Raw genomic sequence first — 27,066 nt, forward strand, 5'->3', positions numbered from 1 at the left:
TGCAGCAGCTCTCATTACACCAGCTTGCAGTGCCCAGTGAGCTCCTGAAAAGCGGGAACTGTATCTTCAACCTTAAATCTAGCCCCATAGTAGTTCAGAGAATTTCCAAAATGAACAAAGCCCCTGACATCCTTCCTGTTATGGTTAGTGCTTCTGGGGCAGCTTGCCTGCCAGATCCTGCCTGAGGTAGTTCCCCGAAGTTGGGGACCTAGAAAAGGCCTAATGCTCTCCTGAGAACCTAAAGAATTGGCTGCACCTGGATCCAGCTCTTCACTAGACAAGATGTTCAGGTAAAGTTCTTCCTCCTGTCCAGGCCTGCTGCTTGTGTCAGATGAAGGGGTGGAACTTCGAGCTCTAACCATCTACTCTTCCTAGACAGAAAAACTGAATGACAGACCAGGGGGTTTTAAAGAAGAGAAGGAAAAGTTTATTGTGTTGACCTTATTTTCATTACAGTACCAGAAATTCATTCTCAGTTCATTTCAGGCGCAGAGGGCTCTGCAGACATTTAGCACCCCAGTGCTTGCTCCAAAGCAAGGGGCAGCACCCCAACCTATGGTGCATTTCATAGAACATGAGTACAATAAAATAGAAGAGTTACAAAGGGTTTTTTTAAGTACATAGTTTCTTTAAAAATTCTAGTATTTTTGTTTTTACATGTTTACCTTAATATTACCAAAAACAAGTGACTGGAAAACATGGTACTTGATATTCTTGTCTCAAATTGTTGACCTTAGGTTAATGTATTTTGCTATTTTCATTTTAAAGAGGAATTATACCCATTTCTCTGAGGAAATCTAAAAGGTGACAAGTAAGGCGATGCATAAATTACAGGTGGGATGAAGGCCCTGGTTCATACCCTAACTCATGTCCTCTTAAATCTGCATTTGGCCTCTGTGTTGTGAGGTAATTGAAAAAGGCTCAGGAGATGGCCTCACTTCTGGACTACCTCTGAAGCTGATTTCCTGATTTGTTTTTAAAAAATTGTCAGCACTCATGACACCCTGACGGGGAGAGATCCTCCAGTCAGTGCACTGACTCATCGCCACCCAAAAGAGTCGTTTCTGCATTAGATTGAGAGATCAAAGACCAAATAATGAAAGAGGAATTGGTATCTTCCAGATACTCTGAAATAGCAATGACAACCTGAGTTAATGATGTCTACATTTGGTGAACTCTGTCAGGTTAAAGATCTTTCCTCACTATATCAAGACTGAGAAAACACGAATTTAAATTAAAAAGTTTATCCCACTAGACTAGACACTGAACAGCAATATTCAAGTTGATTAACCCACAAAAATGTCCCCATAAAATCAAATATTTAAAAAACTAATTATTAAAATTACACAATGGAATATATAAATAACTTTGCACACAATGCACCCTCCATTTGTTGTTACCAAGAGAAATCTTCCATTACATAGCTTTACCAAAACTTTAATATTTCCATGAAATTTGATACTACAGTACTAACATCATTTTATTCAGAAAAACACACTAGATGTTCCCTTGAAACTCTTGCGTTGAATCATTTCTTTTAACCATTCATGACAATTGTAGGGGGAAAAAAACTGCTTTCAAGTACCTAAATTTACTCCCGAAGCAGGTGTGGGGAAGAGGAATCCTGCTTGTTGTGAGGGTGGTGTCTGGCCGGCTCCAGGTCACAGTGTCAGTATGGTGTAATTACCAGCCAAAGGAAATGGATTTTCCTTCCTCCCAGTCTCTTCTGGAAACTGCACTGTTGTCCCTAGCCATCAGGGACTCTGCAACCAGATAATCATTGTTTATTCCATCAGAATCTTAAGAAGGTTCATAATAGGAAGTCGTGAGGACAGCAGAGGAAATTAAGCTCCAGTCTTAGAACTGCTTCTTAATGTTTATAAAACCTTTGCTCTCCCCAGAGAGCTGAGTTCACAAAATACATGGGCTTACCAGATGCGTGTGCACTTAGTAGGTGGGCAAACAGTTGTACATTTCAATCTGAAATGCCACTGTGAGAGATACAACACTTTATCAATTGTGTGGAAAACTCACACACCATCATTCTCAATGTGCTACGTGTAGAGGACAGTTTTACAACAAAACACAGGCATGTCCCCACAGCCCCAACAGCAGATTGTGTTACATGCATTTTGACCTCAATCAAATATCACTGTTCACAGAACATAAAAAGTCACACTGGCGCATTTCATTCTGACATGTCACGTTATTTCATATCACTCTGGCACTGATTAAGACAAGTTTTCTATTATGGCATGATGAAAGAAAAAAATTCATTGCATATAAATGATGGTTAAAAACAACACACTGTGAACAGTTTCCAGAAGCTTCAACTTTTCAGTGAAATCAATTCATGTTTATTAGAAAAAAAATCTACCAATCTTTTCAGTCACAATTTGCTTTCGTACAGTAGAAACAGCAGACAAAGCTGACCAAGACCAAATTTTAGCAGTAGCATCATTTCCTAGGGTGTTAGAGATTCATTTTGGAAGATCTTATTCCACATGAATGAAGAATTCCTGGCATGAAGAGGAGGGTTGAAGGCCATCTCAGAAGCAAGCTGGGTCTTGCATATTTAGATTCAACTATTAATAAGACTTAAATCCAGGGTGCTAAGGGGCAATGAGAATACACACTACACAGAGAATAGATTTCACACTGCACCTTCCTCATACAGAGTACGCATGAGAGACCAGGCAGAAAGAGGTGGAATGGTGCCCTGTTCAATGTCCCAAGGGAACCAGCATTTAGAAAGCATATCCCAGTGACTTTAGTTATTTCCTGCTCAATATCCCAGAAAATAAACTGGAAAAAAGCACAACCGTGCCCATGGTTTATAGACACAAGTGGCGGTGGCAGCTTCTCTGAAGGCTTAATTAAACCTCAGATGAAGCTGAGCAAACGTCTTTCATCCTCATTGATTCTGTCCCTTTAGCTGCTCCGACAAGCAGAGGAGCAGTGTTGGGGGGTGGGGACAGATCACACTACCGCCTTTGTCAACAGCAACAACTCTAAGGGACATTTTTAGTCTTGGATCAATTTATCTACAAGTCCCTCCTCCCCAGTTTTTACAAAAGCAAACTCAAAAGCTCCTTCAGACTTACAGACTCCTGAACTATGCTTCCATGTGAATATGGAAAAAATTAATTACTTGATATTTGTCCTAAGACACTGGAAGGAGGCACAGTCCATGGAGTGCTCTGCTGCTGTAGCCTGCAGCCTGGGCAGACGGGGAGCAGGACCTGCAGTCTCACACAACCAGAAGACTCCTCTGGGCGCCTCCCAGCACTGCCCACCCAGCAGGAAAGGCTGCTGCGGAAGGGCTGTTCTGGGTTGCTAAAGACACAAAAAGCCATGACTCATGAGTCCAACTTGCTTCAAGAAACAACTCTGTGGAGTCAGAATGGGGGGAACGCTGGCAACGTCTGCCGGCTTAAACTAAAAGAACTACAGAACAGTGTACAGAAAAACATGAATCACACAATCAAAATCTCTCCTGGTCTCAGATCTGGGAGTCTTTTGTAGAGAAAAGACAAAGCCAACTTTCCCTGGGTCTGAGAGAGAAAAAATTCTGCAGAGAAGCTGCGGGTAAATGATGTGGTGACCTTCCTGAGGGAGTTCTGAAGCCCTCAAGGTGGATCACGAGAGGGGCTTACTATGGCTGTATCCAGTAGGGAAATAACAGACTTCTTTTAAGAAAGTGGGAAGAGAAAGCAAAGACTTTTGCAAATACAAAAATTGCTTACAAAACAATTACTTAAAAAGTTCACTGGGGCTGGGTGCAGAATAAGAATAATGTCTTCATTTCATATTAGTCACAATGGTTCTGACGGTTTATAAAAGAGAAAGGCCAATTTCTGCGTTTCCTCATGACCCCTCCCCCAACACTCCAGAGCCCTCCTACTGCTGATCTTTTCCCTACCCTCACCCCAACCCACCCCCATCCTCTCCCCAAATTAATTTGCCCCGAGCTTAGCCTGAAGACACATGATTGTTCGTTGGGTTTCAATTTCACAATGGACCTGATGCTGGGAAAGGGCACAGGGCCCAAGGGCGCAGACCGGCGCCGCCCCTGTGGCGACCCGCCCGGACGCACCGCCCAGGCTGTAGGCGGAGCCCCGCCGCCCCTCCCCGCAGACTGAGGTAAGGAAGGACAGGGCGGCGCTGGCTAGTGGCCTCTTGAGACACTGCAGCACATGTGGGCTTGTTTTTCTTCCAGTTGCTTTTGCCATCTTCTCTTCTAGTGAGAGGCCTGCTCTTCATAGAGTCCCCCAAAGATCAGTTCCTTGTCTTCCTCTGAGGTTCGAATCTAATAGAGAGCCTTAACTCCAGAGATCCAGAGCTGCCAGCGGGCGGGAGTCAGGATGAACAGGGTGGCACTCCTGCCCTGTCGGTTCATCAGCAGTTGTATAGACAGATTGGAAAAAACTAGCATTTAATATAAAAAGTGTTTTTCAAATGGTGTAATTTCCTATCCTCCTCTGGAGATCATAATTCCTCACGTGTCTGAGGTCCTGTGGAAAAGGAGAGCAAGTGGAAAGAAAATGGATCACTGTCAAGTTACAAAGTACAGACTGGGCGTCCTCTGCTATTGAACCCTATTATTTGTGCCCCACCTCCACTGTATCTCTCTTTTTAAATTGTTAGGAGCTTTGGTTTAGTGTGTTTGTGTCAATTTTGAAAGCAAAAACAAAAAAGACATTTTTGTTTTCGAGAACACTGAAACTAACTGTTTACCCCTACTCCCTCTAAATTTTTTTCACAGGTACAATATTTACTTCTAGTAAAAATGCACATATATTTAGTCAGGATTCTTCTTTTTTCACTTAATAACGTATACATTTTCCTCTGTAGCATTACCATTTTCTAGTCTTGGGTGTTTAAACTGTTTTTCAATGCCTTTAAAAAAAAATGATAGTAAAATAAATTTCTCCATGTATATAACTTCTTTATTATATTGAATTATTTCTTCCAAGGTAAATTCTCAAGAGAGGAACTGTTGAGGATATAAAATTTTAATGAATCCTGATGACTGATTTACTGCCTTTTAACAAGGATTTTTCTAATGCACACAGCTTCAACAAGATTCACCCAGAAGAGTTTCACCACCATCTTCCCCAACAAATGGCATAATCACCAAAAGTTAAAGTGTTAGTTGCTCAGTCATGTCCAACTCTTTGTGACCCTATGGTCTACAGCCTGCCAGGTTCCTCTGTCCCTGGAATTCTCCAGGCAAGGACGGTGGAGTGGGTAGCCATTCCCTTCTCCAGGTTATCTTCCTGACCCAGGGATTGAACCTGGGTCTCCTACATTGCACGTAGATTTTTTACCACCTGAGCCACCAGAGAAACCCAGCATTACCAATACGTACACTCTTTTCTATGTAGTAATAGTAATGCTAGAGTCCTTTAATTTGATTACTGTTTCTTCAAATTCATTTATTATTTGTGTTTTTATCTTATTTAAACATTATGTCTATATTCTTTACCCATTTATTTATGAAAATCCTTAGGTTTTACTGATGAATTTAATTATTTTTATGGTGAATATCCAACATTTCAGCTGTGATTTTAATATCATGGCATAGTCTTCAGGATGTTTAGGTGAATCATTCAAGATCCATTTCTATACTTGCTTTTTTAGAATTAGTTTTGAGCTGAATAAATTAAAATCCAGAGTGAAGCTTATTAAAGGTTTATATAAAGTCACTTTTTGTATTCTAACAATTTTTTTAGACTGGCTACCACTCAAAATGTACACATAGTAGAGAAATCAGTGTATGTCATGTATCACAAAACTCATAAACCTAAACAATAATAATCACAAAGCACTCTTTCTTCAAAAAAAGAAAGAAAACAAAAGAAGGAAGGGAGGGAAGGACGAAGAGAGGAAGAAGGATGGGAGAAAGAAAAAGAAAAAAAGAAAGAAAAAAAGGCAGCAATTACATTAATAAATACTGTCTAGAAGCCCAACTGAATAAGCAATGTGAAAAATATAGACTACCAGATGTCACAATGGAAGACTGAATAACTGATTCTTCTTGTTCTTACAAGATTCTGTTTCTGCAACAGAAATCGGACAGGCCAAGAAGTACCTACCTAAAGCCAAAAATCTGTACATACCTTTTCGGCTTGCCTCCTTTGCTGTCTTGTCTCTATACAGTGCTCCCGTTTCCTTCTCCTCCTGAAAGCGGTTCTGTAGCTGTTTGATCTCCTGATCATAGTCCTGCCACTCTGGGACAATTCGAACAGCGGCCTCCAGCTTGGGCTCTTTGGTCATTGGATTATTACACTGTGAAAATCAAAATAACATACTTCAGCCCAGTTAAAGGAAGGGTATGTTATATAGCATTCAAAGCTGTTTCTATTCTTGGGTTATAGGTTCTAACTGGACAAAAAGAACAATGATATGAGAAGCAATGTGGTAGGGGCTGTACAAAGCTTCGGCAAAGAAGTCGTGGAGCGCTACTGGAAGGCAGAAAGAGAAAGTCCATTTGGAAAAACTACAAGGCACAGAGTGATCTGGAAGACAAATGGTAACTTCATGGATTCTAAATAGTGAAAACAGCCCCATCAGACAACAGAGGATTTGCCTTCCTGCTGAGGTTACTGTAAGAAGTCCTACAACCCCTGAACTACACAATTACAGAGAAAGACCAAATTATCTAGTTATACATCAGACTGGACTGAATGCAGTAAAGAGCCACAGACGACTTACCAAATCAATTGTTTTTGCCCTTTTCTTAGAGGCATCATCACACCACGTTTCACACCAAAGCCATTCTTGAGGGAGTGATTTAATTGGCACCTGATGGATCATGTTATTGGGCAAATCCTATTCAGTAGAGAAGATAAAACACAACAATCTGAAGTTCTAGGGGAATAAACAACAAGGTCCTACTATAGAGCACAGAGAACTATATTCAATATCCTATTATAAAACATAATGGAAAAACATGAATAAGAACATATATCTGAATCACTCTGCTGTATAGCAGAAATTAACACAACATTGTAAATCAACTATGCTTCAATAAAATACAAAACAGAATATTTAGAAATAAAGTGCTAGGGGAAATTTAAATAAATGAACAGCAAATTAGCTGCTCATTACGTATCAAATGCCAATCACAAAATTTTAAAACAGAAAGAGTCCTTAGCAAAAACTGTAAAGTACCTACAGTATTTATTTATGGTGTTTTTAAAAACCAAAGTTTAGACGATCCATAAAACACCTACCCATAAGAAGCACCTGAAAAACTTTAGGCTAAAACTCACAAACAGTCTGCTTTCTCCTTGGAAGGAAAGCTATGAAAAACCTAGACAGTGAATTAAAAAGCAGAGACATTGCTTTGCTGATAAAGGACCATATACATAGTTAAAGCTATGGTTTTTCCAGTAGTCATGTATGGATGTGAGAGTTGGATCATAAGGCTGAGCGTTGAAAAACTGATCCTTTCAAATTGTGGCACCTCAGACTCCCGAGAGTCCCTTTGACTGCAAGGAGATCAAACCAGTCAATCCTAAAGGAAGTCAACCCAGATTATTCACTGGAAGTACTGATGCTGAAGCTGAAGCTCCAATACTTTGGCTACCTGATGCAAAGAGCCAACTCATTAGAAAAGACCCTGATTCTGGGAAAGATTTAAAGGCAAAAGGAGACGTGGATGGTAGCAGATGAGATGATTAGATAGCACCAATTGGCATGAATTTGAGCAAACTCCAGGAGATAGTGAAGGACAGGGGAACCTGGCGTGCTGCAGTTGACGGGGTCACAGAGAGTTGGACATGACCTAGCAACTGAACAACAACAACAGACTTCCCTTCCAGAGGGCATTTCTAAGAAAAACAGCACTGCCTTCTAAAAGCCGATTAGGCATTGAATGTGGCTCTTGTATGTCAAAGTTTTGCTTAAAGGAAGCTCTAAATCCACCTTGTCAACTGAGGCTTGATTCTAAGTAGATGAAGCCCACGTGTTTTCTAGCCAACTGTACTCTATGCTTTGAAGCTTTTCTCTCAGGAAAACTTTTGAGTTTGACACATTAATAATAAAATGTTCTATTGTCCAAAGACACAAACAGCCAATATGATCCAATAATTTTACTTCTGGGTATACACACACAAGAATTGAAAGCAAGGACTCAAACAGATACTTGCATACCAATGTTCATAGAGGCATTATTTACAACAGTCAAAAGATGGAGATAAGCCAAATGTTCATCAGCAGATGAATAGCCAAACAAAATGTAGTACATACATACAACGAAATATTACTTGATCTTAACAATGGATAAATGGAGTTAATGAGTTCTAAGACAATGCTACTCAAAATGTAGTATGTGGAGTTGGAGCACAGAGTTTGCTCAGAATGCAGGTTCTTAGGTCCAACCAAATACCTACTGAATCAGCCTGTGGAGGATGGGGACCCAAAGATTAATGCTTTAGTAAGTTCTTCAGATGATTTTTTTTTATTATGCTAAAATTTGAGAAGAGCTGTTCTAATGTTTTTGCCCTGTCCAGTAGCTGGGTAAAACACTATTTAATATTAGCCTTTGCAAAGTCAGAAATGCATGCTGTTACCTCTAGGCTAATCATTAAAAAATTATTTAAAACTGTATAGTTTAATAGAGGGAAACAGAATTATTAAAAACTCTCGATCATTTGGAAAGAAACTGACTAAGGAAAAAAAAGAAACACAGGACACATGGCATAAGCAAGGGGACTGTGGAAAAGCCAAACTTGTTGGTGATTACATTTACTATCAACGGACTAATGTTCAAATTAAATGATGGTCACACCAAATGAAAAAACAAACCAATATAAGCTCTTTATAGGAAACAGAACTAAAACATAAGGATTAAGAACTACTGAAAACAGAAGGATAAAAAAATATACCATGAAACAGTAACTAAAAGGAAAACCAGTGTAGCAATACTAGTATTAGATGAAGCACACTTCAAGCCCCTGCCAAAAAAGCATCAATAGCAATGATAAAAAGTTAATTTGTCAGAAACATATATGACTTCTAAGTTTTTAGGCAATGAACGATATAGTCTCTAAGTACATCAAGTAAAATTTGACAAAACTAAAGACAAGATTTCACATTATGGAAAGAGATTTTAACACAATTGTCGCAGTAACTAGTAGAAAAACAGACAAAACACACATAATGTAACAGGAAAGAACAAAACCTGACTCTGTGTTGGATTTGTTTAACTTTTGCTTTCTGTTGCTTTTGTTATCACTAGAGGATGCTTTCTAAATCACTAAAAGGATGCTTTTTATAGTAATAAGCATACATAATGGCCTGCCTGGGGGAACCCTGTCCCTCTGCCTGAAAGTTAAACTCAAGGGGTTTTGTTCAGCTTAGAGAAACATGTTGATCTTGTCCACCTGTGAATGGCTGCACGAAAGAAGAAATTAACACATCCCCTCCCAGAGGCTGGCCATACTAGGAGATATTTTTCAAGACTTACAGCCTCTTCACTTTACTTCCTCACCTCCCGCCTCTCTCTGTTTTATCAAAGAAACTAGCATCCAGACCCCAATAAGATAGTACCCTAAGACTCTTGTCCACCATCTTCTTGGACACCCAGCTTTCCAACTGGGTGTCCAAGTTGGGTGTCCAATAGCTTTCCAAAGTCGCTATTCCTTGATTCAACACCTCATCTCTCGATTTATTGCCTTGTCATGCAGCAAGCAGACTGAGCTTGGACTCATTAACAGTAACAGCATTATCACTAAACTTCACCTAATGGACATACAAAGAAAAGCATCACGTCTAACATCTGCAGATATAAAACCAGATGAAATGGCTACCAAAAATGACCATATCTGGATCAAAAAGCAAAGCTCAACAAATTTTAAATGCCTAAAATCATACAGAATACTTTCTCAGACTAGAGCAACTGGACTAGAACAAACAAACAAAAACAAAAACCAAGAAAATCTCCATGTATACAGTGAAAGAAACAAGAGGGGAATTAAAACATCTATTAACGAAGGCAGTAATGCAGGAATTTAGAAACAAAAGATATATAGAAAACAAGTACGAAATTGGCAGATGTAAATCCCACCTCACTAATAATTACACTTAATATAAACAGATTAAACTCTCCAATTGAAAGCCACATGGGATGCCAGCTCACATCTAATCAATTCAATTAACAGTAAGTATTACTCAAAACATAGAGCATCATGAATTCTTGCACTGCTGATGGGAGTATAAATCAGAACTACTTTGGAAACTGCTTGGAATTATCTAATGAAGATAAAGATCCACCAATCTGATGGTTCAGCAATTCAACTTGTAGTTGTATACACAACTGAAATACGTGTACATGTGCATCAATCAAGACATGCATAACTGATCACAGCAGCATTATCCATGGAAGACAACAATGGAAAACAATCCAAATTTACAATAAACAAAACACGGTACCATTTCATACAGGAACATGGATGAATCTCATTAACATAATGTTAAGCAAAAGAAGTTAGACTCAAAAGAGTTACTTTGAGAGTAACTCAAAGATTAACTTTGTATAATCCCACTGAGACAGGCAGGGGAAAAAACAGGCAAAACTATAGTGTTTAAGGATACATGTGTAAGTAGTTACTCAACACAGAAAAGCCATGGAATGATTACCACAAAAGTTAGGATGCTGTTGGAGAAGAGGGTGGCTTTTGGGTTGCTAAGAATGTTGAATTTCCTAAACTGGGTGGCAGTACATGGGTGTGTGCTGTGTGGTACTTCATTGATGCATATGAATATGTATTTATATATTTTGTTTTGTACACTCTTATTTATGGGTGCTAAATATCATAATAAAGGTTTTAAAATGTTTAAAGCAGACTTAAGCAAAACAAAATATGTGAAACTATGTACCTAAAGCACAAACTATAATCTCACCTCTAAAAAATGTTTAGCATTAATAAATAGTGATTCAGCTAAACTTCTTAAAAAAACACCATGGTTTTTGATATAGAAAAAAGAGAAATAACAATACTATATCCTGTGCTGTGATAGTTAGTTCCTAAAGAAGAGAAACAAACCTAGCAGGCAGAGAAACAAATTTATCAGCTTAGCTGGGTACAAAATGAGAAGATATGGCAGCTCCTTCCTTCCATCTCCCTCCCCAAACCAACATCAGGCCTATCATACTTTTTACCACTATGTCCTCTCTTAAGGGCAAATAAAAATCACACACACACACACACACACACACACTAAACACAAATTCCTTTCCACGAAGAAACAAAACACTATCCCAACAGAGACAAATGAGAAGCAAACACTACTTCATTTTCTGACACAACACTGTACACCCATCACCAAAACTGTTAACCAAAAAAAGTGGCCACTTACTTGGTCAAGGTTTGAAAGGCTGTTAGGATCCTGACTCAGACCTTGGTACTGTCCCCTGAGTCTGTCACCAGCTGCTATTTTCCTAAACTTCTTCAGATCCACGACATACAGTGCACTGGATAGAGAAAATCCATTTGTTATAACCATGGATTATGGCAGAAAAAGTAACCCCACTGACTAATGGAACAGATCACTAGGCTAACATTCTGGTTTCTCATGGAAAAGGTAAGCTGAGGCTTTACAGTAGAGCTCACAGTCACTACGTACCACTTCAAAGATGGCTAAGGAAGTGATTACAAAACCCATATTCTGGTACCACAAGCTCATTTTGTCACTGTTCCAAAGAAAGTAATCTCTGACAAAAGAAGGTTTCTAGCAAATGTCAGCAGGTTTGATAATAAAAACTATAATAATTGATAATCATTAGTCAAAGATATCCTGATGATATCTTAAATGTTACAGAGGAAAAAACCAACCAAGTGTTATAGTTCCTTCGGACCAAGGGCATACAGTACAATACTTAAATCACCAACACCCCAACATTTATCTCTATACATGTTGCTTCCTACAGATTTCTCCAAATCACACTTTTCCCAGAGAAGATAATATACAGAAACAACAGATGTACAACAAATACATACACTGTTTAACCTAGGAGTTTTAGGAATTTATTCTATAGGTACATTTGAAATATAAAAAATTGTGTGTTTAACTGGTGGCTCAGTGGTAAAGAACCCGCCTGCCAATGCAGGAGATGAGCGTTCGATCCCTGGGTTGGGAAGATCCGCCAGAGAAGGAAATGGCAACCCACTCTGGTATTCTTGCCTGGGAAATCCCATGGACAGAGGAGCAGGCTACAGTCCATGGGGTCTCAAGAGTCAGACACAACTTAGTGACTGAACATCAACAACAAATAACATTGTATGTCGTAGCAAGACCACAATGATACAAATACTGGAAAAGTATGTTGATACAAAAAGGAAAAAGGTCTCTCTCTACATGTACTAGAAACATCAAGTTAAAAAAGCAAAGCACAAAACTGTAAATAAGGTAGGATATATTTTGTGTAAAAAAAGAAGTCATAGTTTTTTACCTAAGAATTAGAAAACTCTAGAAGGAGACACAGTAAGTAGACAGAATGGGGCAGCTTTTCACTATATATTTTTTATAGTTCTTATTTTTGAACCACATTAACATATTACCTACTCACAATTTTAAAGATGCAAAATTAATTTTAAAGAAATGAAAATCAAACCGCAACATTCTCAGTACCTGATATGGTACTTTCGCCCTGCTAAGTGACTGGCCCAGTACCCTGACTTCCAGAACCTGTAGCCATCCATCTCTCTGCGGCTGTCACAGAAAGGAGTGTAACCATAAGGAGCACCATCCAAATTGAAATCTCTTAACTCTTTCAAGTCTGTTCGTACAATCTGAAGAAGAAAGGATCACAGTCACTTGTTTAAAACCCATGCAGATAGCAGTTTCCTAGAAATACTGAGGGCAGCTCAGGGACTGATCAACGGCACAGGCCGCAAACCCAGCTCAAGCCTGGCTTCTTCTTGATTAGGCTGACTGCCCTCACCAGCACCTAAGATGATTAGCCTAGTGCTTGGGACACAGGACTCTTAAGTATTCAAAAAAAAAGCAGAAGTAAAACAGATTTACATTGTGTTGCCTCTCTGTGACTCAGTTTTGGATCTAAAATGGAGATCTCACAGGCTTGTTGGGAGGATTACATGAACTCGTGTATGGACAGATGTAAAATGATGCCTGGCACACAGTAAGTGCTCAGCAAGGATGAAATGTGATTGTAGAACTAGGAAAGCAGGCTTCATGTTGAGCCATTTGTGATATAAATGAGCCAGGTGGGGCAGAATTCCCAAGAGTTGGATGATTTTTGTCCAAATGACTTCTGCACACATTACATCACTTCCACTCAGATGAGGAATTCAGGTTTTAGATAGTTCAGGATAAGGGTAAAGGCTGTAGGGCAGAAGTATATTTATACTTTTTGAGTGTACATGCTCTAAAATTTGTGTGTTCCTTTTAATTAAGCCAGCTGTCTTCCTGATAGCAGGAAGACCAACTGACAAGTTCCATATGGTCAAGGCCAGGCACCAGCTCCCTCTCTTACCCACGTCAATAACTCCTAGCTTTGGGGCAAATGACTGGAGATGACAGCAAGCAGTGTTATGTTAAACCGGCAAATTTTTCAATTTTAGTTTGTATGTTAAATGAGTTAAATTTAAGATACAAAACTACATAAATGATGTAATCACAACTACATAAAAGAGGCACAGGAGAAAAGATGAAAGGAGATACACTGAATGCAAATTTTAAAAGTGCTCACATCTGATGATACCTTTCCATATATTCTTTTTTTCTTTTTAATTGAAGGATAATTGCTTTACAGTACTGCATCGGTTTCTACTAAACATCAACATAAATCAGCCATAGGTTTACCCATGTCCCCTCCCACTTGAACATCCCTCCCACCTCCTTCCCCATCCCAACCCTCTAGGTTATTATCAAGCCCCAGTATGAGTTCCGTGAGTCATACAGCAAATTCCCACTGGCTATCTATTTTACATATGGTAATGTATGTTTCCATGTTACTCTCTCCATACCTCCCACCCTCTCCTTCTTCCCCCAGCCATGTTCATAAGTCTGTTCTCAATGTCTGTGTCTCCACTGCTGTTCTGCAAATAGATTCATATATTCTAAATAATGTAAAATAAGTGTGTATTTTTCCACAATTGGAAAGATAAAATCATTTAAAAAGGAAAAGGAAGTCTAATGCCTTAAATTTGTACTGCTGAAACCTAGCCTTTAAGAGCTCACCTGATCCGCATCCACAAACAGGAACTTGTCAACAACCAGTGGGAATAGCACATCCAGGAAGAGGATCTTGTAACCCCAGATGATGCGCTGTTTCTCAGTCTGCTGGTGAAGCCACCGGGGCCATTTGTACTGAACAAGCTCATACTGAAAATTGTATTTGTCTGCCATATAAGGTATAAACTCCTATTTGCAGACACAGGGAACAACAATCATTTACTTTGATTAAGAAAAACAAGTCAGTCAACAAACCACAATTATGGCACAAGTAAAACACATTTACTATATCAGCAGTCTAATGAAGAAATGTGACCCTGACTAACTTGTGACTACGTAAAGAATACATATAAACTTTTGTCAAATCTCCATTTTTTATGATTTCTAATCACACATGAGATGACCAGAGATCTTTAAGTGAAGGCTTTTATATAACTAATTTATGTGTGTGTGTGTTTAAGGGAAATGGACTTTGTCTAAACTTGATTTCAGTAAAACATTTTTTTGAGCTTGATTTTAAGCCTTTCTCACCACTAGGTCTAATCCAGGGAATGACATGCAAACCCAAATACTCTGAACAAGTTTGTTGCCATCAAGTCTTTCAGATTCTAAATATAAGTAACCTAGGGGACCAGAAGTGAATTATTTATCTAGGAGAGATATTACTGAATATATTAAAAGTTGCTTAGTAAATTCTACAGAACAACAAAGAAAAAGATGCAAATAAATCAATTTGGATGACAAATACTGATAAAACAAAGTAGAAAACTTTCTAAACTTTCCATGCGTGCTTTTGCTTTACACAGATGATACACTACTTCCACAGATCACTGGGTACAGTTGTTCAAAACAGAACAAACCATCCTTCTCATTGGAACCAGTACTGTGCTTTCTCATTAAATGAGGACATTCATGCTTGAAGAGAAATGTTACTTCATCAAAACAGAAGAAACAGACTCTCCTCTTATGTTATCCAAGCTTCAACCAAGCCATAATTCTGTGTTCGGTTTTATAACAACTATTCCCTCCAAACAGACACAGGGAAGAATAATCAACATATAATTATGCAGGTGAAATACAGTAACCTAATAGAAGGAAAAAATTTTTAAATACACAGATAAAGTAGAAGTAGTAAACAGTATATTGCACTGTATATATCTCCTTAACAAGAATGTTTTCCTTTTAAAAGCCTAAGGAACAAACCTTAAACGTGGGGGACAAATAATTCTTCAAGAACCAGAATTTCACAGGAGTCTTGGTATTCTTCAGTACTGATAGCATCATTATGCTGTCAAACAAAAGCAAACAATAATAACAGTCATTCAAATCTTTTTAATCTCAACAAAATCAAATAAAGTCAATCACTAGACTCAATGTTCTTTATGGCAGAGCTAATGGCTCAGTTAGGCAAAGAGAGACCCTGATTAGTGGAAAATGGAAAATTGCACTTATTCATTTTATAGAGTCATCACTGGATGAGAAAGAAGAAGTACCTATTACTTATAAAAATATACCAGACTGATAAAGGCATGTGTCCTAATTACATTACACCTTAAAATAAACTACTTTATGAACTAACACATTAATTATGGTACAAATGAATCATGGAGGTTGTGTTTAATGACTACATCACTCTAAAGAGAAAGTCGGTGAAGCCTCAGCAGCTCTGTGTAACAGCACTGCCTCTCCCAGCCTACATCGGGGAGCCCAGCCAGGGAGGAGAGTAGGCAGAGGGAAGGGGATGGCAAATGATCACAGCTTCAGGATTCCCTACTTGGAAAACAAACAGAAACAAATTTTGAGTCAAGGAATTTAATTAAATTCAGTGGTTATTAACATCTGACATTACAATTCTAGGTCAGATATTATTTCTTGGGAATATGACAGCTAAACATGAGTAAAATGATATCTTCATTATTTGCTATACTAGATTTGTAGTGGAAAATTAAAAGTAAAAAAGAACCTTGGCATTAGGAAAGTCACTGTCAGGCAAAGGTGCATATTCATAGCCAAGCCCTCCTGACCACTGACTACAAGACGCCCCTGAGGGCTTTCCCCCTGGTGACTGCTGCATTCACTAGCCAAGCCTGTGCCTCTCCTCGACTCTGGCTATGTGACCTCAGCCGAGTCCTGCTACCCTCCAAGTCTCAGCCTCAGCTAAGATGCCTCCTGGCTCTAAAATCCTACAAATCATCAGAAGGCAGGTCCATGGCCCTATTCCACCTCTATTCTCTATGTTAACCTCAGGCAATGTTTGGTGGACAATGAAAAACCACTGTTTATAATGTGCACACAGTAGTTTTAAAGGTTTATAACCTTATAATAGCTATACAGATTCATTTACTATATATTATATAGTCCATTTCATGAGGTTGGCCAAATCAAAACAAATGTTAAGTATATACAATCATCTATACACAATCCTCAGAGTGCCTCAAATACAAAGAAGTATAACGGGCAGAATCCTATAAAACGTGTACTCCCAAAAGAACAACATGACAAATTCATGCATATATACTGAAATAACCAAACATGACTAACCGAAGAAATCTTTCATAGAGATGACCAGATGCAACAGAGAAAATATTAATTATGTCATCTTTGTCTTGTTTCACTTCCTCGGTCTTCTGTCCTCCTGTAAAGCCCCTATAATAAGGAAGGTAAAAACAAGAATACTTGAAATGCTGGTACAGGCATGTTGCCCTTTAAGGGTAGGGGAAGGAGATGGTGCTTCCCACCAGGACAAAGAGAGGGAGGCTGCCCATAGGGCCTTGTGGAGCTTCAGGAGAAGACTGGACTAGTCCACTAGAACGCAAAACAAACAATGGAAAGTTAACTGAGCAATTCACTCAACTCTCCAAAGAGCAGGAAAAATCCAACAGGAGTTAGGAAGTCAGGCACAGAAGTAACTCCACTATGAGGGGACACTAACTTCTTTCAATTACTCAGTGGGAAACATTCATCTACTACACACAAGTGGATGCAAAGAGCAGAATCTGAAAAGCCTAGACAGGACTACTATATTCAAAAGGAGGGAGGGATGGCATTTATATCTCAGTTTTTCCTTAAAAACATCACTTCTTTCTGATGGCAATTTACCATTTGAAGGAGTCCCAAAATCCAGATTCATTCTCATTAGTCCCATCGCTCAGCAAGTCCTCATTCACCATGTCTGCCTTCTTCTGGACCTGCAATCAGTCACATGTGATGAATCTCACTCCCTCTACTGGGTTGTGGAGGCACTGAACTGATCTTCATGGGATGTTCACTGAATACTGACAACACTAGAGGGTGAATTCTCCTGTGAGCATATATAACATACTCTGAGTCCAGACACATTCAACAGAACATGAATGCTGAATTCTGTTGAATGAGTCCAGACACATTCAGCAGAACTATGCTCATCACACCACACTAAAATCTTAATGAGGAGATAGCAACCTCCTGTAACTAGACAACAACTGTCTCTAGTTTGAAAAATGGGCCGAGAACCTTACAGTTTAAGTAAAAGCAGAAATGCAGTTCACCAAGCTAACTCTAGTTCTAGGCAAAGAGTACAGTGTGCACACGCTCCAGCTGCCAGGAAGGAGTCATCTCACGTGACAGCCTTGTTTTAGGGCTGACTAGTACAAAGAGGGGTTAAAACTTCTCGAGAGCATAGGGATCATTTTTCTGCTCAACCACGTGTGGCCTGCTTTAGATTTTAAAGTTTAATGACTGTCTCATAATATCTTTTATTTGAATATAAAAGATATATTTTATATTTAAATAATTTATATTTATATTTATATAGGAAATATATGATTTCCTATTTAAATTTATATTTAAATAATTTATATTTAAATTCCCACTAGGAATTTAAAAGTTCTAAGAAAAGAAAGCAAAAGTGAGAAGAAATTAAATAAGGGTACCACCATTTATAATTGTTGCTGAAATTCTCATTGGCATTCTTCCCAGTTTTCAAAAAATAATGTGAACTGTGACTGTACAAAGCAGTATCTATGAAAACATTTCATGTAAAATGACACTTGCACTGCTCAATGAGATAACCCAAAAGGCGCAGCCTCTCAGCTGAAGAAAGCCACAAACTTGTATTTACAAAATATACTTTGCATTTCAAGACGCCTTTCTATAAGGCCATAGTAAAATCTCAAATGAGAATTAGACTTGGGTGGGTTTCTTTCCTTTCTCTTCAGCTTTACTGAGATATAACTGACAAGTAACACTGCGTAAATTTAAAGTGCAGGACATGATGACCTGGTACAGGTCTATACTGTGAAATGATCAGGCTTCCCTAGTGGCTCAGTTGGTTAAATCTGCCTGCAATGCTGGAGACTCAGGTTCGATCCCCTGGTCGGGAAGATCCCCTGGAGGAAACGGTAACCCACTACAGTACTCTTGCCTGGAGAATTCCATGGACAGAGGAGTGGGACCGGCTGCAGTCCATGAAATCATGAAGAGTAGGACACAACTGTGTGACTAACTTTTTCACCATAATAACAGCACTTTTTCTGGAGTTAACACATCCCATCACCTCATATAGTTTGGGGCTGGTTTAAAGATACATATTTTTATGTAACAGCTACTAAAGACCACATTACTGCTGCTTTTATCAACAATAATAGAGTGGCTGCCTTAATATACCAAACTCACCTTCACTTTAATAATTTTGCTCTTGAAGTTGTTGAGGACAACAACAACTTCATCAGCATCAGGTGGAGAATCTGTACCGTCATGACTTAGAAAAGAAGAAAGAAAGACAGGTATCACAAATCATAATTCTCAAGTTGCAGTAAATGGACTTACATCAACCTGCTCTATTTTTCCACCATTTTCATCATAAAGGAGTTTTTTCTGAAAAAATTATTTTCTCACAAGCTGCAGAAAACCCCTTCAAGCAACACAGAGGCACTTGTCAAAATCTCTACCCTTACATGTTGAATACGCCAACTGGTCACAGCCCAAACTTCCTTCTTGAGCCCCTCATTGAATGACCTTCCATACACTGAGAGGCTCCCAGTGCTGGCAAGAATATGATAGCAACCCACTCCAATCTTCTTGCCTAGGAAATTCCATGGACGCAGGGGCCTGGCAGGCCACAGTCCACTGGGTCACAGAGTCGGACGTGACTGAGTGTGCATGCATGCGTTACTTTACGCACAGCAAGACATAGCTCTACTTCAGAGTTTTGTAAAGGCTTCGACTCTGTCCTTCCTGGAGGCACACAGCCAAGCCCAGGCCATGTACTCAATCTAGCGTCCATACTCTGCAGGAAGAACTAAAACAAGCTCTGTTTGCTAGCAGACAGAGCAGAGGAAGAAAATTTAAAGAGAGTATTTCCTTCCTAATCAACGATAATGTCTAAAATTTCCAGTCATCAATTTTTAAGATGCTAACTTAAAGCCATGACAAAACATGAATTCACTGAATTCACTGTCATCCAACAGAGAGCAGAGTTCGTGGGCAAAGGTGAGATTCTGATAGGGAGCATGGAACATTCCAGAGCCCAGGAAGCACAGAAGGAAGCGAGCCCTCAACTGCTCGGTGGAAGAGGCCCACACGCCCTAGAGGGAAGAGTGGCTAGGAAAAGGGCACACAGACGGGACAGGGTTTAGAAAGACAACAGATGAGCTCTTAATGACAGCACTAAAATTCTTTAAAACCATATTTGGGGAAAACATTAATTAGAGAAAACCCTACTATGTACAATGAAGATATAATTATAATACAAAAATCTTCTATTTTCTTGGTAAGAAATATGCAGAAATTCACATTGCTTTCATGTGTGTCAGATAAGATTCTACAAAGCTAAAATGAGGACACAAGACGATGTTGTTTTCAAATAACTAATGGAAATCATTCCTAAAATGAACTGGCATGAAGTCTTCTCACATAGCATAAGAATAATTTAAACTACGTTAAACAGAATTTAGACCACACCTTTTTAGAAGGCAGTATAATTTTTTTAAACTAACAGTCACTTGTAGCAAACCTTAAAGCAAAAAAGCAGGCTATTGACGAAACATGCTGGGAGTACCTCCATACTTTCTCAGACCTAGAAAGACAAGTGCTCGCACCAAGGTTCCAAGACCAAAGCCTACATGTCTGGTCAATCTGCAACTCACTCAGGGTAGAGAAATATACTACCCTGGGTTGAAAAGTCTGAACTGTTCTTCATTTCTTTTCTGCTTCCTAAAAATGACTCACTTTCTCATCTGCCTATGGTTTTCATCACAGTTGACAGAATGATTTGGTTCTGGGATATTTAGCACAAAAGAATGACTGAAGCCAAACTTGATTACATATATTGTTAGTATTTATACTGCTTACTGTTCAATTATACCCCAACAATTCTTCCACATTTCATTTTCTGGAAAAGCACATACAATCACAAAGTAAATTCTAATTGTCTAACTGCCAGCGTACTATTCATTTCAAGCTGATTCATACTGCAGAATGTTCTGAAAAAATGCACCTGTATCATTTAATCCTACCTGTAGATTCTGTAAATATCTTCAGAACGTCCCTTTCTTAGTCTGAGAATCCAAGCTCCTGGGTTGGCTTTTAACTGAAAATAGCCCTAGGACCAGAAGACAAGACAAATTTTAGTTCTCTTGGAAACATCAAAATGCTGTTTCTGAGGGACAGCTATTTCTTTTTTGAAATGTCAGTCAACTTTATTTTAAATAAGATAGTTAAACCAATGCAATTCTTAAAACCCACATATTAGAAACACTAGCAAAATACAGGCCTGTCAAGTCAAGAAGCCTGTCCTTTAGCTGTACTTCAGTGAAGAAGCAGTATGTAATGTGTGAATACACTTCCAATCTCCAAAAAAAGAATAAAAAGAAAAAGGCTATTGGCTCATAAGCAACACATTTTCAGGAGCCAATCTGGTTAGAGCAAAATATTCTAGCATGTTTTCTTTTAAGATGACATGTGATTCCAATCTATAAGTTTAACTAAACTGATGATTTTTATATTGACCAAACTCAGTCCATCATGAACTTTAATCTCACTCACATTCAGAATGCTAACTGCTCCATCATAAACTGCAGGGCCCAAATTAACGTGACTCAGTATCACCACCTGATGTACTCTTATTTACCAGATTAGCCATAACAATGGTGTCCACAATGACTGGCTTGGCTGAAGTTCCTAAGGTAAACTGCAGTCCCCGGGGGGGCTGGCCGGTGGTGATGTCATAGCAGTGCCCTTCTAGTAACAGGTACTCCAGCTCATACTCAGCAGCCACGATGCTGTCCACCTGCAGTATCAAAATTAAATCACCACCTGAAGACTACTCAGCAATAAAAAGAAACAATCTAGTGATACATGCAACAACAGAGATGAATCTCAAATGCACTATGCAAAGTGAATGAAATCAGACATAAAGGGCTATATATCATATAATCATATTCACAAAAAATTCAAGAAAAGGTAAAACTATAGTGACGAAAAGAAGATCAGCTGCTGCCTGTGGCCGGGGGGTGGGGGTGGAAAGGAGGGGATTACCTGTAAAGGGGCATGAGAGAACATTTGGGAGTGATGGAAATGCTCTGGTATCTTGATTGTGCTGGTAGTTAAAAAACATACACAATTTTAGAAATTCAGGTGGGTTGGAAGGAGAAGCAGGAAAAAGGACACAGAAAAACAGTAAAGAGGTTATTCCAGAAGTACAGAGGAGAGGATAAGATGTTAAGCTAGGAAGGTAGTATTGGGAAAAAAAAAAATCACATAAAATAAAATTTCTGAAAGAATGAATATATTTAAAAGCAAATAATGGAGAAGATAGGTAAGACACTCCTATACGGATTAATTTATATGAGAATAAGAAACAATGTGAACCATCAGAAAAACATCTGACAAAAATGTAAATTCATCTTGGCCTTTAGAAGACAGCCGAAAATACTGCCGTTTTAAAAGCAAATACCCAAGATATATTTAATGGTTCCATAGTGGCATAAAACCAACTGCCTAAATTATTGCTAATTCCTTGCAGAAAAATATGGTATAATTACAAAATCTTATGGCAGCTTGGCTTTAACTATTAGGTTGGCACAAAAGTAATTGCAATTTTGCATTGTTGAAATTTGTTGTTTGATATTAGAATATATTCTAAATAAATATGGTTATGTTATACATTATTTTAATGCACATTTCTCACCTTATTTTTTTTGCTAATGACTTATTAATTCCTGTTCATTTTATATTTATTTTAGATTAGGGAAATGATGTTAGACAAAAAACAAATTCAAGCAATTTTCTTATTTGAGTTCAAAATGGATTGTAAAGCGGTGGAGACAACTCACAACATCAATAACGCTTTTGGCCCAGGAACTGCTAATGAACGTACAGTTCAGTGGTGGTTCAAGAAGTTTTACAAAGGAGACAAGAGACTTGAAGATGAGGAGCCTAGTGGCCAGCTATTGGAAGTTGACAACAACCAACTGAGAGCCACCATAGAAGCTGATCCTCTTACAAACAATGAGAAGTTGTCAAAGAACTCATTGTCGACTATTCTACAGTCATTAGGCATTTGAAGAAAATTGGAAAGGTGAAAAAGCTTGGTAAGTGGGTACCTCATGACTGCAAATTAAAAAACATTGTTTTGAAGTGTCATCTTCTCTCATTCTACACAACAACAACAAACCATTTATCGATCAGGTTGTGACATGCAACAAAAAGTGGATTGTGTATGACAACTGGCGATGACTAGCTCAGTGACTGGACTGAGAAGAAGCTCCAAAGTACTTCCCAAAGTCAAACTTGCACCAGAAAAGGTCATGATTATTGTTTGGTGGTCTGCTACTGGTCTGATCCACTACAGCCTTCTAAATCATGGCAAAAACAATATATCTGAGAAGTATGCTCAGCAAATCAATGAGATACACTGAAAACTGGTGTGGATGTGACTGGTGATAGAAACAAGGTCTGATGCTGTAAAGAGCAATATTGCATAGGAACCTGGAATGTTAGGTCCATGAATCAAGGCAAATTGGAAGTGGTCAAACAGGAGATGGCAAGAGTGAATGTTGACATTCTAGGAATCAGCGAACTAAGATGGACTGGAATGGGTGAATTTAACTCAGATGACTATTATATCTACTACTGTGGGCAGGAATCCCTTAGAAGAAATGGAGTAGCCGTCATAGTCAACAAGAGAGTCCAAAATGCAGTACTTGGATGCAATCTCAAAAACGACAGAATGATCTCTGTTCATTTCCAAGGCAAACCATTCAATATCACGGTAATCCAAGTCTATGCCCCAACCAGTAACGCTGAACAAGCTGAAGTTGAACGGTTCTATGAAGACCTACAAGACCTTTTGGAACTAACACCCAAAAAAGATGTCCTTTTCATTATAGGGGACTGGAATGCAAAAGTAGGAAGTCAAGAAACACCTGGTGTAACAGGCAAATTTGGCCTTGGAGTACAGAATGAAGCAGAGCAAAGGCTAATAGAGTTTTGCCAAAACAACGCACTGGTCATAGCAAATGCCCTCTTCCAACAACACAAGAGAAGACTCTACACATGGACATCACCAGATAGTCAACACCAAAATCAGATTGATTATATTCTTTGCAGCCAAAGATGGAGAAGCTCTATACAGTCAGCAAAAACAAGACTGGGAGCTGACTGTGGCTCAGATCATGAACTACTTATCACCAAATTCAGACTTAAATTAAAGAAAGTGGGGAAAACCACTAGACCATTCAGGTATGACCTAAATCAAATCTCTTATGATTATACAGTGGAAGTAACAAATAGATTTAAGGGACTAGATCTGATAGACAAGAGTGCCTGATGAACTATGGATGGAGGTTCGTGATATACAGGAGACAGGGATCTGTCAGGATACATTTAACAGGAGGCTTCCTGTGTGCTGTTTTCAGTCTTGCATGAATTCTATGTTCCTTAACAGCACCTGAATACAGGTGCCAGAGGGGTGGCAAGCCAGCTTTCGGGGATAATAGAAATTCATGTATCTCATTCGTATGGAAAATAGCTTTTCCATATGGTGAACAGCAGCCATTTACAACTCTCTTCCCTTTTGATATGTAAAGTAACTTTTACAACCCCCTCTCTTGAGAATGATTCTAGCCTCTGGCTTTCTGGATGACTTGTTAGATTTTTGATCCCTGTCTCTGCTAAAAAGGGCTATCTTGTAAGAGAGTATATATATGCCCACAATATGTTAAATAAACGCCTTAGTTCCACCAGAACTCTGGTCCCTGTGTCTTTCCTCATTTCATCCTCTTTCTTTCTCTCTCTCTCCCCCTCTCCCTTTCAGGCTGCTTCCACGGAGCACAGGTGTCCGCCGTGTCTACTTACTTGCCCAGGCTTTCAAGATCTCTTCGAGAGGGCCCCCTGAGCCTACATAGACAGTGCTAGTTCTTTGTCCTAGAGTTATATGGGCATACTGTGTAAACCAGGTAATATCAGCCTCTTTTTTTCCTTCTCTCACTTTCTTATCGGTCGACTCTGTACCCTCAAGTTCCGGTCTATTAAAGGACCACAACAGGGATCAAGATCATACCCAAGAAAAAGAAAAGCAAAAAAGCAAAATGGCTGCCTGAGGAGGCCTTACAAATAGTTGTGAAAAGAAGAGAAGCGAAAAGCAAAGGAGAAAAAGAAAGATATACCCATTTGAATGCAGAGTTCCAAAGAATAGCAAGGAGAGATAAGAAAGCCTTCCTCGGTGATCAGTGCAAAGAAATAGAGGAAAACAATAGAATGGGAAAAACTAGAGATCTCTTCAAGAAAATTAGAGATACCAAGGGAACATTTCATGCAAAGATGGGCTCAATAAAGGACAGAAATGGAGGAGAGAGGGACGACAGAGGGTGAGATGGTTGGATGACATCACCAACATAATGGACATGAGTTTGGGTAAACTCCAGGAGTTGGTGATGGACAGGGAGGCCTAGCGTGCTGCGGTCCATGGGGTTGCAAAGAGTCGGACACGACTGAGTGACTGAACTGAACTGAACTGAACACTTAAAACTACAATGCCTGCAGCCAGCACTGGTCAACAGAAAGGGCCTAACTCTTCTTCACAACAACACCCAACAATGTTTCAAAAGTTGAATGAATTGGGTTATAAGGTTTTGCCTCATCTACCAAATTTACTTATCTCTTGCCAACCACTTCTGCAAGCATACTGACAACTTTTTGCAGGAAAAACACTTCCACAACCAGCAGGAGGCAGAAAATGCTTTCCATGAGTTCATCAAATCTCAAACCACGAATTTTTATGCTACAAGATTAAACAAACTTATTTCTCATTGGCAAAAGCATGTTAATTGTAATGGTTCTTATTCATTTGAGTCTAGTTATAATGATTTAAAATTCATGGCCCAAAATCATAATTACGCTTGCACCAACCTAACAATTAAAGAGTTTCTATCCCAGGCCTTTCAGGCTTGGTTTTATAGCCTTATCTAATGCTAATAATGGAACTATTTGGAGCTTAACATGTTAATGCAATACTAAATTCCATAAGTATAATATTAAGAGCTAAGAGGGAAACCCTCACACAAGTCTCAGGCTCTGTATTTTCAACGGAATGCAACTGGAGGAAGCCTAAAAAAGAGCAGCAAAAACTGTGGGAAATACGGAAGAAATCTGCTTTGCATTTGATTCTATACTTCTGTGCAATGTTCCTTAGTGCTTTTTTGTGACCATTCTATAATTTCTCCAACAAAAGTTAGTTCCTCAAGGGCAAAAACTGTATTCTCTATTTGTTAAAAATATGGTGGACAGGATTGGGAAAGGGCAAGTGTGTACCTGTGTGTACACACACACACACACACACACATACACACACACATTCTCTTTCTGCCTCAATCAGCTTAGCATCTAAAGGATTCTTCTTCCAGTTTTAGTGTATGTGCCGCTGAAGTGAGCACAGGGATTCTTCTTCAAGACACTAGTTATTCAACCTCACGGAAAGAAGTCTGCAAAGTCCTTTGGTAACTATGCTCAAGTTTCCAAGCTCCCAATTCCCAAGAAGACAGAACCAGAAAACAGGGTTCAACTGTGATAGGAGATATTAAGAGCAGACACAATGACAAATGTTTTAAAAAGGAAGGAGGCTCTGAGGCACTATAAGCTCCCTGGAGGTAAAGACCATGTCTTTCAGTTCCTTTGTTAATATACTCTAAGCTAGGTATAGAGTGAGGGCTGGTAAGTGACATAAGTGAAATGAATTGAACTATCTTTGAAAATGTGTTAGGGGAAAAGGACCAATTACCTTAGGGACTCCAAATACAGTTATATGGAAAGAAAAGGAAAAAAAAAAAGGCAATGAAACCAAAGGCTTGTTTTTCGCAAATATCAACAAATAGACAAACTTTTAGCTAGACTGACCCAAGAGAAAAAGAGAGAAGAGCCAACTTACTGAAATAAGCAAGGATAAAGGAAACATGGCTGTTAAATTTCAATTTTAGGAAATTGTATGAAAAACTGTACGCCCACAAATTAGATAACCTAGATAGAATGGATAAATTCCTAAGATACACAAACTTTGAAAACTGACTCAAGACAAAACAGAAAATCTAAAAAGACCTACAGCAACAGATTGAATCAGTAATTTAAAATTTTTCCAATGCATTAAGAAAATTATATAAAAGGCATCACATTGGAAAGAAAGAAGTAAAATTCTATTTGCGGATGACATGGTCTTGTAGGCTTGTATACTGAGAACTACAAAACATTGTTGAAAGAAATTAAAGACCTATATAATCAGAAAGATATGCCATATTCATGGTTCAGAACACTTAGAACTGTTAAGAAGGCAATACTCTCCAAACTGATTTAGGGATTTAATGAAATTCTTATTAAAATCACAGCAGCTTT

General features: G+C 38.8%; 1 protein-coding gene across 5 annotated transcripts in view; it reads right to left on the reverse strand.

The window, feature by feature from the left end:
- Window positions 1-404: 404 nt before the first annotated feature.
- Window positions 405-27,066, reverse strand: part of UGGT1 (UDP-glucose glycoprotein glucosyltransferase 1) — a 112,875-nt gene continuing 86,213 nt past the window's right edge. For all 5 annotated transcript variants that reach the window (XM_081581066.1, XM_081581065.1, XM_081581064.1 and 2 more), the window contains 12 exons: window positions 21,314-21,472; window positions 20,700-20,785; window positions 18,859-18,943; window positions 17,305-17,393; window positions 16,747-16,851; window positions 15,409-15,493; window positions 14,212-14,394; window positions 12,640-12,800; window positions 11,368-11,482; window positions 6,718-6,834; window positions 6,123-6,291; window positions 405-4,514 (listed from right to left, as the gene is read on the reverse strand). In XM_081581066.1, coding sequence (XP_081437192.1) covers window positions 4,489-4,514; window positions 6,123-6,291; window positions 6,718-6,834; window positions 11,368-11,482; window positions 12,640-12,800; window positions 14,212-14,394; window positions 15,409-15,493; window positions 16,747-16,851; window positions 17,305-17,393; window positions 18,859-18,943; window positions 20,700-20,785; window positions 21,314-21,472 — 1,380 coding nt within the window. In that variant the 3' untranslated portion in view covers window positions 405-4,488. The remainder of the gene's footprint in view (window positions 4,515-6,122; window positions 6,292-6,717; window positions 6,835-11,367; window positions 11,483-12,639; window positions 12,801-14,211; window positions 14,395-15,408; window positions 15,494-16,746; window positions 16,852-17,304; window positions 17,394-18,858; window positions 18,944-20,699; window positions 20,786-21,313; window positions 21,473-27,066) is intronic.

The sequence above is a fragment of the Giraffa tippelskirchi genome, chromosome 3, assembly GCF_054371585.1.
Source record: "Giraffa tippelskirchi isolate mGirTip1 chromosome 3, T2T-mGirTip1v1.2.pri, whole genome shotgun sequence".
NCBI lineage: Eukaryota > Metazoa > Chordata > Mammalia > Artiodactyla > Giraffidae > Giraffa > Giraffa tippelskirchi.